Here is a 15,319-nt window from a genome sequence, read left to right on the forward strand (position 1 = left end):
TTAATGAGCTTATCTATCAGGCTTTGCCAGCTTTTCACTCTCCAAGATTGCCAAGCTGATAAAGACTAAAATTGTTTATTATTACACATTATTCTCGAGAAACAAAACTTTCTTTCCCCATGGGTTTTTGGGAGAAACGATTGATTTCCTGCCGCAGTGTGAAAAGTTTGACCTTTATAATGTGGGCAGTGATTACAAGGCCAATAAATGACATCATTCTATTTAAACCTTTAGGGCAAAGAGCAAAACTTATCAGCTGTTCCCATTTATGCATCTGCTGATTTCTGGAACATGCAAGCTAACAGAGACATATAAAATTGTATGGAAACAAATTTCATTTTTTGACATTTCTTCTTCTTCCTGAGTGTATTATGTCTACTTACATTATTCAATGTTTTGCTACAGTAAAACTTGGCATTCATTATGTCTTCCATGAAGTATTAAGAAGGAATAACTGGCATTTAGTGATTCAGGAGAATGTGGACCTATATTTAGAGACCAAAGGCTTTCAGCACTTTTCTCACTTCAGCATTATAGCACCACATTTACAACACTTGTAAGAATTTTTATAACTGATTTTTGGGGGCCCTAAATAGACCCTTGGGGCAGCCAAACCAGCCTTCCCCCCCACGAATTCTTATTTTCTAATGGGAGGGTCTCCTTAAAATGTGATTGTTCTAAACAGCTGCAGCCAGATAACTTCAGTTGTCCAATAACCTCTGCCGATCAGAGAAGGAGGAAGTGATGGATGGAGGCTGCAGCTGCAGCTTGGAGGAAGGATGGGGGAAATCCCATAATTGATTGTAAGGAAGCTGCAGCTAGCACAGGCAACAGCTTTTTAAAGGGACACCAACCCTCTCAATCAGTGAGAGCCCCACATTGCAGGTGGGGAGGTAGGGGATAAGTCTTCCAGAGACACACATCTTCCTGCTTGGAGGCCTAAGTAGACATGTGTTGTCCGAAAGGATGGGGATGGGGATGGATTGACAGTACTAGCTATCTTGCTGATAAAATTGCCCCAGAACCAGTGAGCAACATTTTTTGTGTTAGGGGGAAGTATGCTAGCTAGCAGAATATATTTGTATGTCCCTATGAGTTGCTTTTCATAGAGCAAAAGGGGTGGGGAAGGTGACTAATAGTTTCCACAAATAGCAAGTTCCATACTAGGTAGACAAGGTGACTGGGGAAGGAGTTCTGAATCCAAATGAATACAACAATTGAAAAACTCATATGGTACCATTCCTGTGTAGTGAAATAAACATCTAGGGCAGCCAGAATTAACAGAAAGTAGCTGAAACTTCCTGTGCAGCCTAGGAATGTCCAACTGCTGTTTTATTGAGATGTTGTTCAAGAATCTCTTATAGTTCTGTATTTCAAGCAGAGCTCTGCGTTCCAGTGGCACCAGGGCAGTGACTTAGCAATTACTCTTTCTCTCCAGGCTTGTCCATATGGGAATTTAATGTAGATTTAGTGCTACTCATGCATGCAAGTTTTTTGTAGCATCCTCATCAAAACACCAGCCTGTACTCTCTCTCCCCCACCCCCAATTTAATATGGATTTTTCCATTAGACAGATAATCCAATAAGCAAAAATAACTTGTTTATCATCCAGAGTCATTGTTAAATGTGGATTCCCCTTAGCGCTTTTTGGAGGTGGGGTGGGCCGTTTGTCATGTGCCTGGCGGCATTTCATTGGTTCTCTGTCACTACAGCCCTGCTTCCGTTTGCTGCTTACCTGAGGACAACAAAGCCATTTTGTTTCACTCTCTCACTTGAGAGAAGAACATGCCCTCCAATATATTCACGGGAAATCTGCTTAGCACACTGCCCTGTACACAAATTAAGAAATTTAAACCCAACTGTTTGAGAGAGAACAGTTAACCAGCCCCTAGTTAATTCTGTTTACAGATGTACATTTTAACTGAGTTTGCAAATTAAGAGTTTATCTAGTCCTGGTTGTTTGCACACACAACTTTTCTGCTCCTTTTGAAAATTCACTCATTTATTTTATTTATTTCATTCAATCCCACCCTTCCTCTCGAAGGAGCCTAGGGCAGCAAACACACAAGCAACGAAACAATTAAAACATGGTAAAAACAATTCCAGTATAGATGCAGATGGGAAAATGTGTCTCTACCTTTTCCCCATCTCATAGGGACAATTTCAGCCAGTAGCTCATCTGGCATCTAATCAAAATTTGCGCAAGTCAGTTCACCATCGTGAAACCTGAACTTGTTCTCTGGCGGTAGCTGAAGCAGACCCTTTCTCAGTATTTGAATCCAAATCATGGATTTAAGCAGTGCCTACCATGATCTGTATGCTGCACGAACATCCCGGTTGCAGCATCTTGCCAATATCAAAACTGTCACCAGAAGAAGAAAGGGATACAATTTTCTTTTCCATTTCTGGCAGGTTGTGTAACATCAATAATCTCCGCTGGGTATTATGCTCTCCATAAGAGGCTTTTGTGATTGATTAAACACCTTAGCTTTGTTTTGGTGTTTAATCAATTGCAACAGCCGTTTAAAGCTTGGTGTATTACAAAGGAGAAGAGATTATCACTGAATTATTCCAGGGTGGAGTTGTCTCTAATATTTGTGTTTTCTTTATTCTAATCATAGCTAAGGCTGCTAACAGCTTCCTCGCTGCTGTTAGCTTCTGTTATCTCCAGAGAAAGCTTAGCAAGGACAACCACTTATTAATACTCTGAACTTGCATAAACATTAAGGATGGTCTCGTGGTTAGAGCATCAGTAGAGACGCCCTTCACCTAAATCCTTGTTCTGTTTTAGACTTCCTGAGTGTTGCGCAAAGATTAGTCTCTCCCTTCCATGTTTTCACTGCTGAGTGAGGGAAGGACTGCTGCAGATTTGTCAACTTGCAACCCAACAACCAAATACTAAGCAAATTGTTGAAATTTATATTGCACCATCAGTATGCTTTCAGTGCGTGTATGCTCACAAATAAATGAGAGTTCACAGTGAGGGGACGTTAGGTATAGAGATCCCCATTAGAGGTAACCAGGGATAGATGGTGAACATTAGGACCTGCAGGGAACCAGTGGCGCCAAAGCCAATGACGAGGAGAGCCATCCCTGATTGGTTTGTAAACAAGAAAGCAGACAAGTGGAGACATGCTGGGGTTGAGGAGCCACGGTCCATTTCTGCTAATGCACCAGCCTCCAATGAAGGTACCTTTCCATCCCTAAATTTAGCAAATCTGCAAAGCTTTGGGAATTTTTAGAGGCTCGTGTGCTTAGTTTTATCAAGCAGTTGAAATGGTCTAAACTGTTAATTCACACGTTTAGAGCTGTGTGTGAGTTTCTGTAGCATCCATGGCTTAACAGAGACTCCTCTGTGTCAGAACCACCAAACTTCCATTTAGAAAGGGCTATCCATATGTCTGAGGTATTTCGTGTCATTGCTTTGAGTCCGGAGCTGGGTAGAGGAAAAACAAGTGGAAAGGGGAGGAAGAAGATGGAGGATCCATGTTCCTTCATCTTGCCCCAACTCTTTGGAGATAAGCCGGTAAAAGTTGTTTAGCAAGATACATACCTTGAAAAACAAGGCCTCTTGCGAAATTGCTGCATTCCACGCTTCTCTTAAAAGCTAACTGGTCTTTTGTGACCCTTTTACGAAAAGTTTAACAAGACTTACAGTTTTTTGGTGTGAATTCTGAAATGGGTGTCAGTGGCGGAGTAACTGGATTTTGTACCTCCACTGAGATCAGTGTAACGCTTCCAAAAGAAGGTCCTGGCGGCTCTAACCATTTTAAAGGCATTTGCTTTCCTGCGCTAACAGTCTTTCCTCCCCTTTTCTTGACGTTACCAAATGCATTTTTATTTTTGTTTTATTTTGTCTTTCAGGTATAACCCGACTTTAGTGTTTTGCAGCTATACCCTGAGCCAGCGGTTAGGAACTGAACCCTTCCCACCCACCACCCACTCCATGTATCTATTTTATTTTTATTTATATATTTTGTCTGATAGTTCCACAAGCACTAATGCACAATTCAAATGCAGGCGATATTTTGATCACCAAATTGTTTAGCACTTTATGCAGGAAAAACCGGTAGGCCACGGTCATGAAACTTCGAGAGGATGGCTGCTGGCTTCCTGTGGCAGAGCTGGTTGTTGTTGTTCCAAAAAAAAAACCCTTCCCTCTTTCGCTCTAACCATTTTGTCTGTCTATCTTGTCTTGTATTCAGTTTTCAAAGCAATTCCATGAGGGGTCTCCTTTCTTCCTTTTTTGTTTTTCTTTTCTTTTAGTGCCTAAAAGGGAACAATATATTTTTTTGAAGTCAAACAAATATGCACACAAAATTTATAGGGTTTGAAATAAAATAAAAAGTCCGCAACTTTTTGAATGTCAAACTCAGAACCATTATAACTGTTCCTCTCCTACTTTGGTTTATAGAAAAGGTCCATAAATGTATCCCTAAATAACCTGTAAGGTATTGTCCAATGTTCTGTATGAAGGATCTAGTCTGGGGGGGGGCGGGGAACAAGTGACCTTTTCTCTTGAAAACAGGGAACTTTGTTTTCACTATCCAAAGATGAAGAGACACAGAATGTAAACATGAAAATGTATTGCTTCCCTTTGAAAGTTAATCCTATTCCACATTTTCATTAATGTTGGCTCATCTTCTTCTTAATTTTTGTTTGGTTGGTTGGTTTGCAAATTATTATTTTTTTGCATGAATATGCAGAATAGCAATAATGTTTGGGTTGGTATTTTTTGGTGTGCAAGACTCTTCTCTTTCAGATCCAGTAATAAAGTGTTTTTAAGTTCATTGATTGTTTTTTTTAAAAGATACAGTATTTTTCAATTCTTAAACAACAACAAAACTCTGTGTCAGTGAATTGTTGTATGATTTTCAAGCCATCAGTAAGTGGCAACCACTGGGGGAAAGTTAATATCCTGTAAGAATTTCATTGTCTGCTGTTGCTAGGTCACCCCGGGACAGTAGCAGAAGCAGTGAGAAGCTGGAGTTGGAATTATCAAATCTCACGGCGGATGTCCTGGAATTACTGCTGGAGTTTGTTTATACAGGTTCCTTAGTAATAGATTCCGTCAATGCCAAAACTCTTCTGGAAGCTGCCAGCAAGTTCCAGTTTCATACATTCTGCAAAGTCTGTGTGTCATTTCTAGGTAAGAATTCATGCTGTTTCTCTCTCTCTCTCTCTCTCTCTCTCTCTCTCTCTCTCTTGATTCCGAACCTCAGAATTTTCCACCATGTGCAACTCTTCTATAAAATTCGTGGTTAAATGTCATTTACAATAGGACAGACCACTATTTGTTTGTGGCTGTACTTCAGGTGCAGTGTGGTCTTGTTAAATTCACGGCACCTGAAGTACAGCTACCATCCAGTCATGGTGTGCTGCATTGCAAATAGTATTGCTTACTTGAGTGAATTGTGGACTTTTTACCAAGGCTGGGTGCACGCCTTGAGGCTGCAGAAGTACATTAAAAGCACTGGATGTGCTATTGGGCATCCTCCACAAGAATCTCAACTCGCATATAAAAGAAAATACAAGCGTCTGGTCCTTGCTAATATGCTAGGAAGTTTATGGGCAGTGTCCAATATAATCTCTGTATGCAGAATAGCTTCCTGAATAAGATGTCCAGTGATTAGGTATGGGGTTTCAGAGTCCTGCATATATGTCCTTCGCCCTTAATTTCCAGAAACATAAAGAAATTGAAGAGTAAATTATGTTTACTTCACGTAATATATACAGGTCACAGGGTGCTTCTTTGTGCATTGAGTATTATTATTATTATTATTATTATTATTATTATTATTATCATTATTATTATTATTACTATTATTATTGAGTTGTTCTTTTGTCCCTGGGATGTGAGAGGTTCATATCTCCATCATAAAAAAAATACCCTTCCCACTTAGCTCTCTGTACCCTTAAAGGCTGGAGGTATATGCAGGGAGGAGAGCTAATTAACTAGCTCAAGGTTAGTTTCCAGAACCAGTAGGGTAGGTTGCCTCACAAACCAGAGCAGCTTCTAAGATGCTAGAACTGTCCTTCGGAATGGCTTTAGCTAGGGCAGAATTGTTGCAAGGAATAGCAGGTTTGGATGAGTGAACTCCCCCACCTCAGTTCAGAATTGGCAAAAGGTAAAGGGACCCCTGACCGTTAAGTCCCGTCATGGACGACTCTGGGGTTGTGGCGCTCATCTCGCTTTACTGGCCGAGGGAGCCGGTGTTTGTCCGCAGACAGCTTCCGGGTCATGTGGCCAGCATGACTAAGCCGCTTCTGGTGAACCAGAGCAGCGCATGGAAACAACGTTTACCTTCCCGCCAGAGCGGGAATCTACTATTTATCTACCTATTTATCTACTTGCACTTTGACGTGCTTTTGAACTGCTAGGTGAGCAGGAGCAGGGACTGAGGAACGGGAGCTCACCCCATTGCAGGGATTCGAACCACCGACCTTCTGATCGGCAAGCCCTAGGCTCTGTGGTTTAGACCACAGCACCACCCACGTCCCGTTCAGAATTGGACTTGGTGCCAGTTCTGAAATGTGGGCTCACTCACACTGCGGATGACATCATTTGAAACAAAATGAGGTCTAAAGGCCTCCCTCAACTACATCATAAGCGCACAGACATAACTTCCCCCACAGGTTGCTGCTACCCCCCTTCTTACTTGGTATCAGTGGTACCAGCCATGCAGATTATTTGAAGGCCTCTCTTCAAGGTCCTGAGAAATGTAATTTCTTCAGAGTTCTGGAATTGGGTTAACCTACAAGTGGGTGTTTCCTAGGAACTGCACACCCTAGGGCTCCTTGCTGCATCCCAGTTTCAAGGCTCCCAATTTTCCTTAGTACCACAGCCAACCATTATGAGTGGGACAAGTTTATGTTATGATCCAAGCCATCATGAACTTTGGTGGCATCACTAATTACACATTAAATGTGAACCTCTCATATCTCCTGTGGTGGGAGATGCTCAACCTGTCCTTGCATCATGCTCTGGCACAGTATACCTTGAAGGATAATCCAAACGTTCAATTTCTGATGTGAGCATAGAAGATTGAGGGCCTTGCGTTTCCTGCTTCCCTTGCATCTGTTTTGTCCAAATTGCGCGCATCTATTCCAAAACTGGATATTAGATGGCATTTGCTGTGCTGGTGCAGATTTCCTTTAATAGCTGCCCTCCAGTGTGTTTTAAATTAATAGATTTTATGGCTTTCATAATGATCCACAGACATATCCATGCACATTATCTCTAAAGATTCAGCTACTATAACAAAATACATTTATTTCCACTAAATCAATGTGAGATTTTCCTTTTCCAATACTCAATATGTGAATTCAGTGAACCGTGTTATGGTTATGCAATTGGGAGAGTTGGCTGTAAGTTTCATTATATATGGGGAACTAGAGGTTTATATTCTCATTTAGAGAATTCATAAAATATAATTGCTTATTTTTATTTATAGCTCTTACTGGATTAAGCTTCAGAGATAGTGGAGTTTTCAGTTGGCCTCATTTTTCATTTTTGCATTGGGCTAGCCAAGAATCTTATAATGCAAAAAGACAAGCAAACCACTATTTCTAAAGTTCTTCTAAGAGCCACCTGTGGAAGATCTCGTTTGTTCTTCTTAGTATGTCATAGAGGCAAATTGGCCTAGAGATTGATTGGCTTGGTGTTTTGTTTTTGTTTTGCATTTTGTACATTTTAAGGGGGGAATAAGAACCATGATTTCCCAGATAATGAACTTTCCCATGAAAACTTTGACTATAAATCGAGTGAAAACCCTGAAGTGAAGGGCTGGGGTGGGGGGGGGAGGGAAGAAATTACATAATCTGGAGGGTGGGCATTTAAAGTGTTCCTCACATTGGTTTTAATTAAGTGTATGAGATTTTGTTTACCTTTCATTGTGTTTTGTTTTTGTAAAGACACTGTGAGTTGCCTGCGGCAAGAAAAAAGTTGAATAACTTAGATAATAATACTAACTAGTGCAGACAGCTTCAAGAAACAATAAGTATGCCACCTTTATTCTTGACTATGGTGACCAGTGGGGGCAAGGAACTTCAGAAGTTGGTACAGGGGGGTACCTCAATTTTCGAACGTAATCCGTTCCAGAAGACTGTTCGACTTCTGAAACGTTTGAAAGCCAAGGAGCAAAGGGTGGTCTGCAGAAAACTTGGGGGGGAAATAACATGTACACGTAGTGGAAGCCATTCAACTTCCAAGGTGTGTTCGAAAACAGAAGCATTTACTTCTGGGTTTTCAGCATTCAAAAACCGAAACATTTGGCTTCCGAGACTTTTGAAAACCGAGGTACCACTGTATTGCTGACTGTGGGCCCCTAGAGATAAAATACTTATTGTCTTTTAACCATTTTAACATCATTACTTCCTCCACAAATTCTTCCTATCTTCTTCTACCATGTTTTAAGTGTTATATTGGCACTGCTGTTAGCACTAACAAGAACCCTTCTTATTATCTTCCTAGTTAAGATGATGTTTCCAAACTTTTCCCCTTAATTACTTTTGATTAACCACAGTTGACATTTACGTAAAGTTTAACCAGGGGTTAAATGAGGGAGGGAAAAAGCAGTAGGAGGAGAAGGATTATGCTGCTCTACATGCAATCTGTTAAGAGATTGGTAGTATTATAACTCTACTGGCTCTTTAAATTGTAGAAAGAGGTCAAGAGAATTAAATCTAATTTATTTAAGATTCATTTCCGTAATACTACAAAAAAAACCACCCAACACCTTAGCAACCCCAAGGACTAGTAAGTTACATTTTTTATCATTATTTCTGAAATTTCACTTGGAGACCTATTAAGCATTCTAACATAAAACAGTGCCTTGCAAACAGAATATATTGTGCTGCTGTGAGAGCGGAGAACAAGCTGTTTATGAGCAAGTGGATAATCATTTCTGCACACTATTTATTGTTAGTGTGACGGACGTATCTTCCTTTTCATTTTGGGGTCTCCTGCCTTGAATCTTAATCAAATGTTCTGTTATTAATACTGGCAAGCGGAGGCCAAGTAAGAACATCCAAGTCACCAACCACATTTTCCCCAACTCTTTACTTCAAACAGGATGGTGTGTTGGCTGGCAAAACATTCACCCAAGTTCTCTGTTACAATACAAATGCTACAAGTCTTTTTAAAGTGTGACTCCAGATCTTATCAGGCCAAACCAGCATGGCCAGTGATTTGGGATGATGGAAGTTGTAGTACTACAGTGGTACCTCGGGTTAAGTACTTAATTCGTTCCAGAGGTCCGTTCTTAACCTGAAACTGTTCTTAACCTGAAGCACCACTTTAGCTAATGGGGCCTCCTGCTGCTGCCGCACCACCGGAGCACGATTTCTGTTCTCATGCTGAAGCAAAGTTCTTAACCCGAGGTACTATTTCTGGGTTAGCAGAGTCTGTAACCTGAAGCGTATGTAACCTGAAGCATATGTTACCCAAGGTACCACTGTATACTTACTATTATCAAATTTGTATACCGCCTTATATACCCACAGGTCCCAGGATGGTTCACTTAGAGCAGCCTTTCTCAACCTGTGGGTCCCCAGATGTTGTTGAACTACAGCTCCCATCACCCCTAGCTAGCAAGGCCAGAGCTCAGGGATGATGGGAGTTGTGGTCCAACAACATCTGGGGACCCAAGGTTGATAAACACTGACTTAGATGATCCTGGACTCCCCACTTCCTCACCCTTAACCTATGCCCCTTGTTGGTTATTTTCTTTAAAACTATGCATATGGATAATATTTTATGCAGGTTATGTCACTGCGGCAAACTGGGCCTACATTGGCTATGATGTCTGTGGACATCCTTCTATGAACAGTTGCCATTTTAAAAGGGGCCAAACTCTGTTTGAGGAGACAGGCAGTCTTGGTGAAATGTGGATTGCTGCATCTGTCACCTAAGAAAGGACTGGAAGAAACTGGCCAGACTTTGGCAAAGAAAGTATCTACCATGAAATGTTGATCCCATGTTACCAGTCAGAAATGGATTGCCCGTGGCCTCAGGGACCTAAAAATGGAGAAATATGCCTCTTAGGAAAAATGGAGTTCCCTCACTAGCAGTTCATAACAGCTCTCACTGTTCCAGTTTTATAAGAGCTCCGTCAGTTTGTGTCCCAGGTGTGTTGGGTAGACACCCATTTTCCTGATTCAGAAGGATTCTTCCCCCATCCCCATTACAACTGAGTCTGTAATATTGTGAGGGGAGGTGTCTGAGCTTCCTTTTGTAGTCTTTGGATATGGAGTTCTCTAGAATAACAGGCTTGAGCCTCATAGAGGTTGTCAGGCTATACTGTGCCTTGACATCCTTTGTGATGGTTTAATGCTCCTTTTAACCTCCCCTTGCTAATATTTAGAAAGTACAAAACGTGTTCAAAACACCGTCCCTTCTTTCGCTTTTTGAATTTCAGGCAACCCAGTATCCTCACAGTTAACCCTGTTTTATTTTATCACATTAATATGGGTTTTAGATGTGAACCTCTGCACTACACACACATGCTGCTGGCAAATGGAAATTTGGTTTTATGTAAGGAATATTGAGGCATGCACACCCACATGTCTAGATGGCTGGGAGAGAAAAAACGAAGCTCTTAATTTGGCTTCAGTTTAATTAATTAGTTTAATTTGATAAGCTCAGAGGTTTGGGGGGAAATTGTTGTTAGCCCCGGGTCTGCTACAATTACACACATTTACAGTCCCAAAGCAGTTATATAGTTTCCTTATAGTTCGTTCCCTAATCACTGGATATCTTATTCAGTAGCACTGAAATTGCAACTAACTTGTCCCATTGATTTCTATGGGAACCAAATTTGAAAGAAAAAGAAAGTTGCATTGAGCTCTCGGTGTCTAAAGAGGATTGTGTTTATTTCTGTATTTATGCTGCTACAGTTTCCCTATTACGCATATTTGGAGAGGTCAGAGGTCATCTAATTCACTCCTTTGTGCTCAAGGCACAAGGCAGGATCCTTCCTATCAAATTTAGGTGGCAGTTTACAGCTTGCAAAACCAGGAAATAGGTGCCCTGGATTTTTGACTTACTCTCCCCATCCCTTTCTGTTTCCTATGTTCATTGTAGAAAAACAGTTGACTGCTAGCAATTGCTTAGGAATATTAGCCATGGCTGAAGCGATGCAGTGCAGCGAGCTATACAATATGGCAAAGGCATATGCCCTGCAGATTTTTCCGGAGGTGGCAAATCAAGAGGAGATTCTTAATATCTCGAAAGACGACTTCATTTCCTATATGTCCAATGACAGCCTGAACACAAAAACAGAAGAACTGGTTTATGAAACGGTGATAAAGTGGATTAAAAAAGATGCTGCGGTCAGAGCCCAGGTAAGCAGGAGGGATAGGGTGGGTGAGACCTTCCTCTTAGACATTTGTTTTCTCTTTCTCACTTCCATTAATAGATCATTATAGCAGAATGCTATTCTGTGCCATTTTACGCCCAACTCTGCTCTTAACCAGAAAAGCAAAACCGGGGGGCGGGGGGGCTGGTTAGCCAAGAGAAAATCCAGGCTATGCAGAAACATCCTTTAATTCCGTCACCCAATCCCCATGTCTGATTAGAATTGAAAAGTTTGCATTTGCTGCATGCATCTCGCTAAAAATAGCTTGGTCCAAGATGGCTCTTGAAGGATTAGTATTGTGTGATAATGTGCCTTAAAAATAAATAAATGCAGCTTTAAAAAGAAATGATGTGCATTCAGGAATGGCAAGAAGCAAGAATCATCAGAAGAGCTCTAGACATGGAATACTAATAATGTGGCTGCCTTGTAAAGTCAGTATACTGAGAGGAGTATTCACTATTCCTGTGCTGGCTGTGCAGATGCCAGTAAATATTTATTGGGACTACCTGCTCTAGACTGTTACTCTGCTAGGCAGTTGACCTTAACGGAGATAAGGATTCAGATAACGGTTATAAATACTGCCTGGTTTTGTGGACAGCTATAGTAAAATGTTGTCCTTGGGCTGAAAGAATTGCAACTGCAGCACGTAAATTTGCCAGTTGCTTTAGCTGATTAAGATTTGTAGCAAACGAACTTCACACATTATCGACCCAAGCCAGGAGAATTGACTCAGTGATCAAGCAGTCTCCACATCTGAGCTGCTATCAGTTCAGCTCCACATTTGCTCTTGCTCTCAGTTCAACTCCTGAATAAACTGGTGAAATGATATTCTTAAGAGTATTTGGCATTTTATAGGAAGGAATAAATATACCTGTGTACAGTGTTCCATTTACTCTCAGTACACCTTTGCTGTGTTATAGCATCTCCCTCCAAAAATGCTTTTCAAAATTTAATTCATTCTGAATATGAATTAAATGCTAATAGGTTCAAGAGCTATTGCCCTAAATATAAGTTATTGTTGAGCTTTTCTTTGTAGTTACAATTCTCTGTGATTCTTGTTTCATTTACATAGAAGGCAATTTATGCGTCATCCAGTTAGATGCAGTTTATGAGTTTCAGAATTAGCTGCAAATGTAATATCCTCCTGAAATCTTTTCATAGTGTGATACCACTATTACTAGACTGATTGAATAATAGTGCTGGAAAGCATGCATACCATATCCACAATCTTAGTGAGGATTGTGGAAAGCCCTGTGGCAGGAAAGAAGCTGGTTGATTAATCGTACAATAGTTGGGAAAGAAATGAAGAACTTTTAGTAGGAATTTGAGGTAGTCAGAACATATATTCCTGGCTCTCATTGCTCTGGGATCCCTTGGCAGTCAAGTATGTAGCTGGTAGCAATGACCTTCATAATTTTTACAGGATAAAAATGTGGGGATTCTTTTGATATACACCTAGAATTAGGGAATCATATTGTTTCATATCTGTCTGGATTCTTGTTGATTGGGGAGTCAAAATAGTTGAATGGTTGTCAGTGTATAAAAGAGCTGAGCGTTCATCGTTCTAAGATAAGTGCTAATGATCTTTTAATTTCAAATTGTTTGTAAGTAGCCTCCTCTCTGTGCTTTTGTCAAATTGTTAGATGGCTCTAAGACATCAAACCCCCTATTCGATCACATCTTGCAATTTAGTCATCACTCACAATGAGACTTGTAATCTCAGGTTACATATTCTACTAGCTGAGAATATACAGGAAGGGGTAAGTATTGTGAGAAACACTCTGAAGCAAGGAGGAGGAAACAGACATAGCATGAAATATAGAATATAATTATCCAGGCACTTTGAGACTCAGTCCCCAGATGGACTAAAGACTAAACAGCCAGCTTAGTAGAGCAACCACTACATCTACAGCCAAGTTGCCCCTGGCTGAGATAGTGGAAGGTGTAGAGGACAGGAAGATCAGACCTGATGTCACCAGTGGAGGGATCTAGTAGATTGCTGGCTGGTTTGGGCTTCCCCACCCTTGTAGCACACCCCATTTTTGGATTTTCTGCTGCCAGGGATGCAAGCAGCAGGCCTTCCTCCTGCCCACACAGAAGGAGTTCAACGATGCAGAATGTTGTTTGCATCTCTCCAGTGGTGGCCAGCGACAGGCTGACTTAATCCAACCCTCAAGGGCCTATCATAAAGAGGCTTTGGGTCACCTTGGTGCATGTTCGTCCACAACTCACAGAGACAACAATTCTCAGCTGAATATGGAGGGCTGAGTGCCAACTTGATGCCAGCTAAGTTCAATAAAACTGTGTGTGTGTGTGGGATAATTATTCAGTATAGTTTTATGTGTGTTGCTTAGAGATTTTTAAAAAGTAATTTATGAAGAGAGGGAGGGCAAGGAGGTAAAAAAGAATTTTCCATGTGGTTTTTGAACAACCATACAGATAACCCCTGTTGCTTCCTGACTCAAGCATCCTCTCCTGATATTACCCATCTCATCCTCCAGTTTCCATCTGTCTTCCCTTTCCATGTTAAAGCTTATTGAGTGTAGCCAGCATGGAGTTTACAAAGGCCACTTACCAGCAGGCTGGATATGGTACAGTCCAGGTGAACCATTCAAAATTTTATGGCCCCCGGAATATTTGTGTTAGTGGGCCAGGTGATGTCTTATAAAACCTCCTAAACCTTTCATTTAACATTTCAGACCCGGCTGGAGGCGGCCAGGAGGAAAATAGGTTTTTCACAACTAACAATAAGAAATAAATGCAAGGCCTTAACTGCAATATGTCAACAATTAGACGTTTATTAGAGCACCTGTTGAGCAGCCACAAGATGACTCGGCCAGTTGTTTGGCTCACTTTTGAATCCCTCTTCTCTTCTGCCTGCAGATTCACAAGCAGGAGTTTTAGTATCTGTGCTGGTTCTGTTGCTAAAACAGAGTTGACCAAGACAAACAAATCCCAAAAGACCCCTTAGCAACCCTTGGGTGTCTACACAGATGCTTTTCTTCTAGATTTCTGCTGCTGTACAGTATTTGTACATGTATAATCCAACACTAACTTAGCAGTGCATAAACCAATCATTAAACTTTTATGGAGTCCAAATAGACATGTAAAGATAATTGTCAATTGTAATCCATGCATTCAGTCTTAAAAAAGGCAGTGAGATCTGTTGGGATACTGCCAGGGAGATAAAACCCATCATGGCCCCCACATCGCCTCCGGACAATCCATCGATCTCCCGTAGATACAGTATCAGCAATTAGCGACACGAGCTCCAGAAAATAGCTTGCCACATTCCAAAGCTGATGCACGCTCTATCAGCAGAATTCGCACAGCGAAAGATGCACGCAGGAGAGCATTATTTAGAAGTTTATTCAGCGTTGGTTAGAACAAAGAAAAAACATGACTACCTGCTTCGGTCTGCTCAGGCACAGAGAGAGAAACGAAAGCATAGACACAACAGAAACATCCTGTGAACAGGAAATACGCAGACTCTGTGACTCACAAAGCCTGCTCCCTTTTAAGGTGGAACGGAAATATCCTAACAAGATCTTCAAACCACTGGCTGATACATGGTGGCTGTTTGACCTCCCAACCTTGTCGTATATGTCTCGTAGCCACCATAACGGCTCACAGAAAACCCACTTTTGTTGTTGATCTGTTAGTCCTGACACCACAGGAATAGGATTTCAGAGTGTTTGAACATCTGCAAATATCAATGATTTCTCCAAGATAAAAAAGAAACCCGCAGAACATGCCTGCATCATATGCCTTGAAGAGGCACTTTCAGTGTTATACTTCCAACATCTATCTGAACTTACCCATCTCTTCCTCTAGAGACACTGTGGAGTTTGCTCCATTCATCTCTGAGATCCTGAACATCCACTTTACAACATTTCAATACGCAATTATAAAAGCTATTACAGTTTGAGGTTTCTCCAAATTTAGTTTAGTATTTTGAGAAT

The 15,319-nt window shown here is 41.0% G+C and overlaps 1 protein-coding gene across 2 annotated transcripts in view; it reads left to right on the forward strand.

Moving 5' to 3' along the window:
- The window catches only part of KLHL29 (kelch like family member 29), a 408,337-nt gene that overhangs the window by 324,774 nt on the left and 68,244 nt on the right, over positions 1-15,319 (forward strand). For both annotated transcript variants that reach the window (XM_083607226.1, XM_083607227.1), the window contains exons 7-8: positions 4,950-5,149; positions 11,084-11,343. In XM_083607226.1, coding sequence (XP_083463352.1) covers positions 4,950-5,149; positions 11,084-11,343 — 460 coding nt within the window. The remainder of the gene's footprint in view (positions 1-4,949; positions 5,150-11,083; positions 11,344-15,319) is intronic.

Source organism: Podarcis filfolensis (assembly GCF_964270895.1).
Source record: "Podarcis filfolensis genome assembly, chromosome: 3".
Classification (NCBI taxonomy): domain Eukaryota; kingdom Metazoa; phylum Chordata; class Lepidosauria; order Squamata; family Lacertidae; genus Podarcis; species Podarcis filfolensis.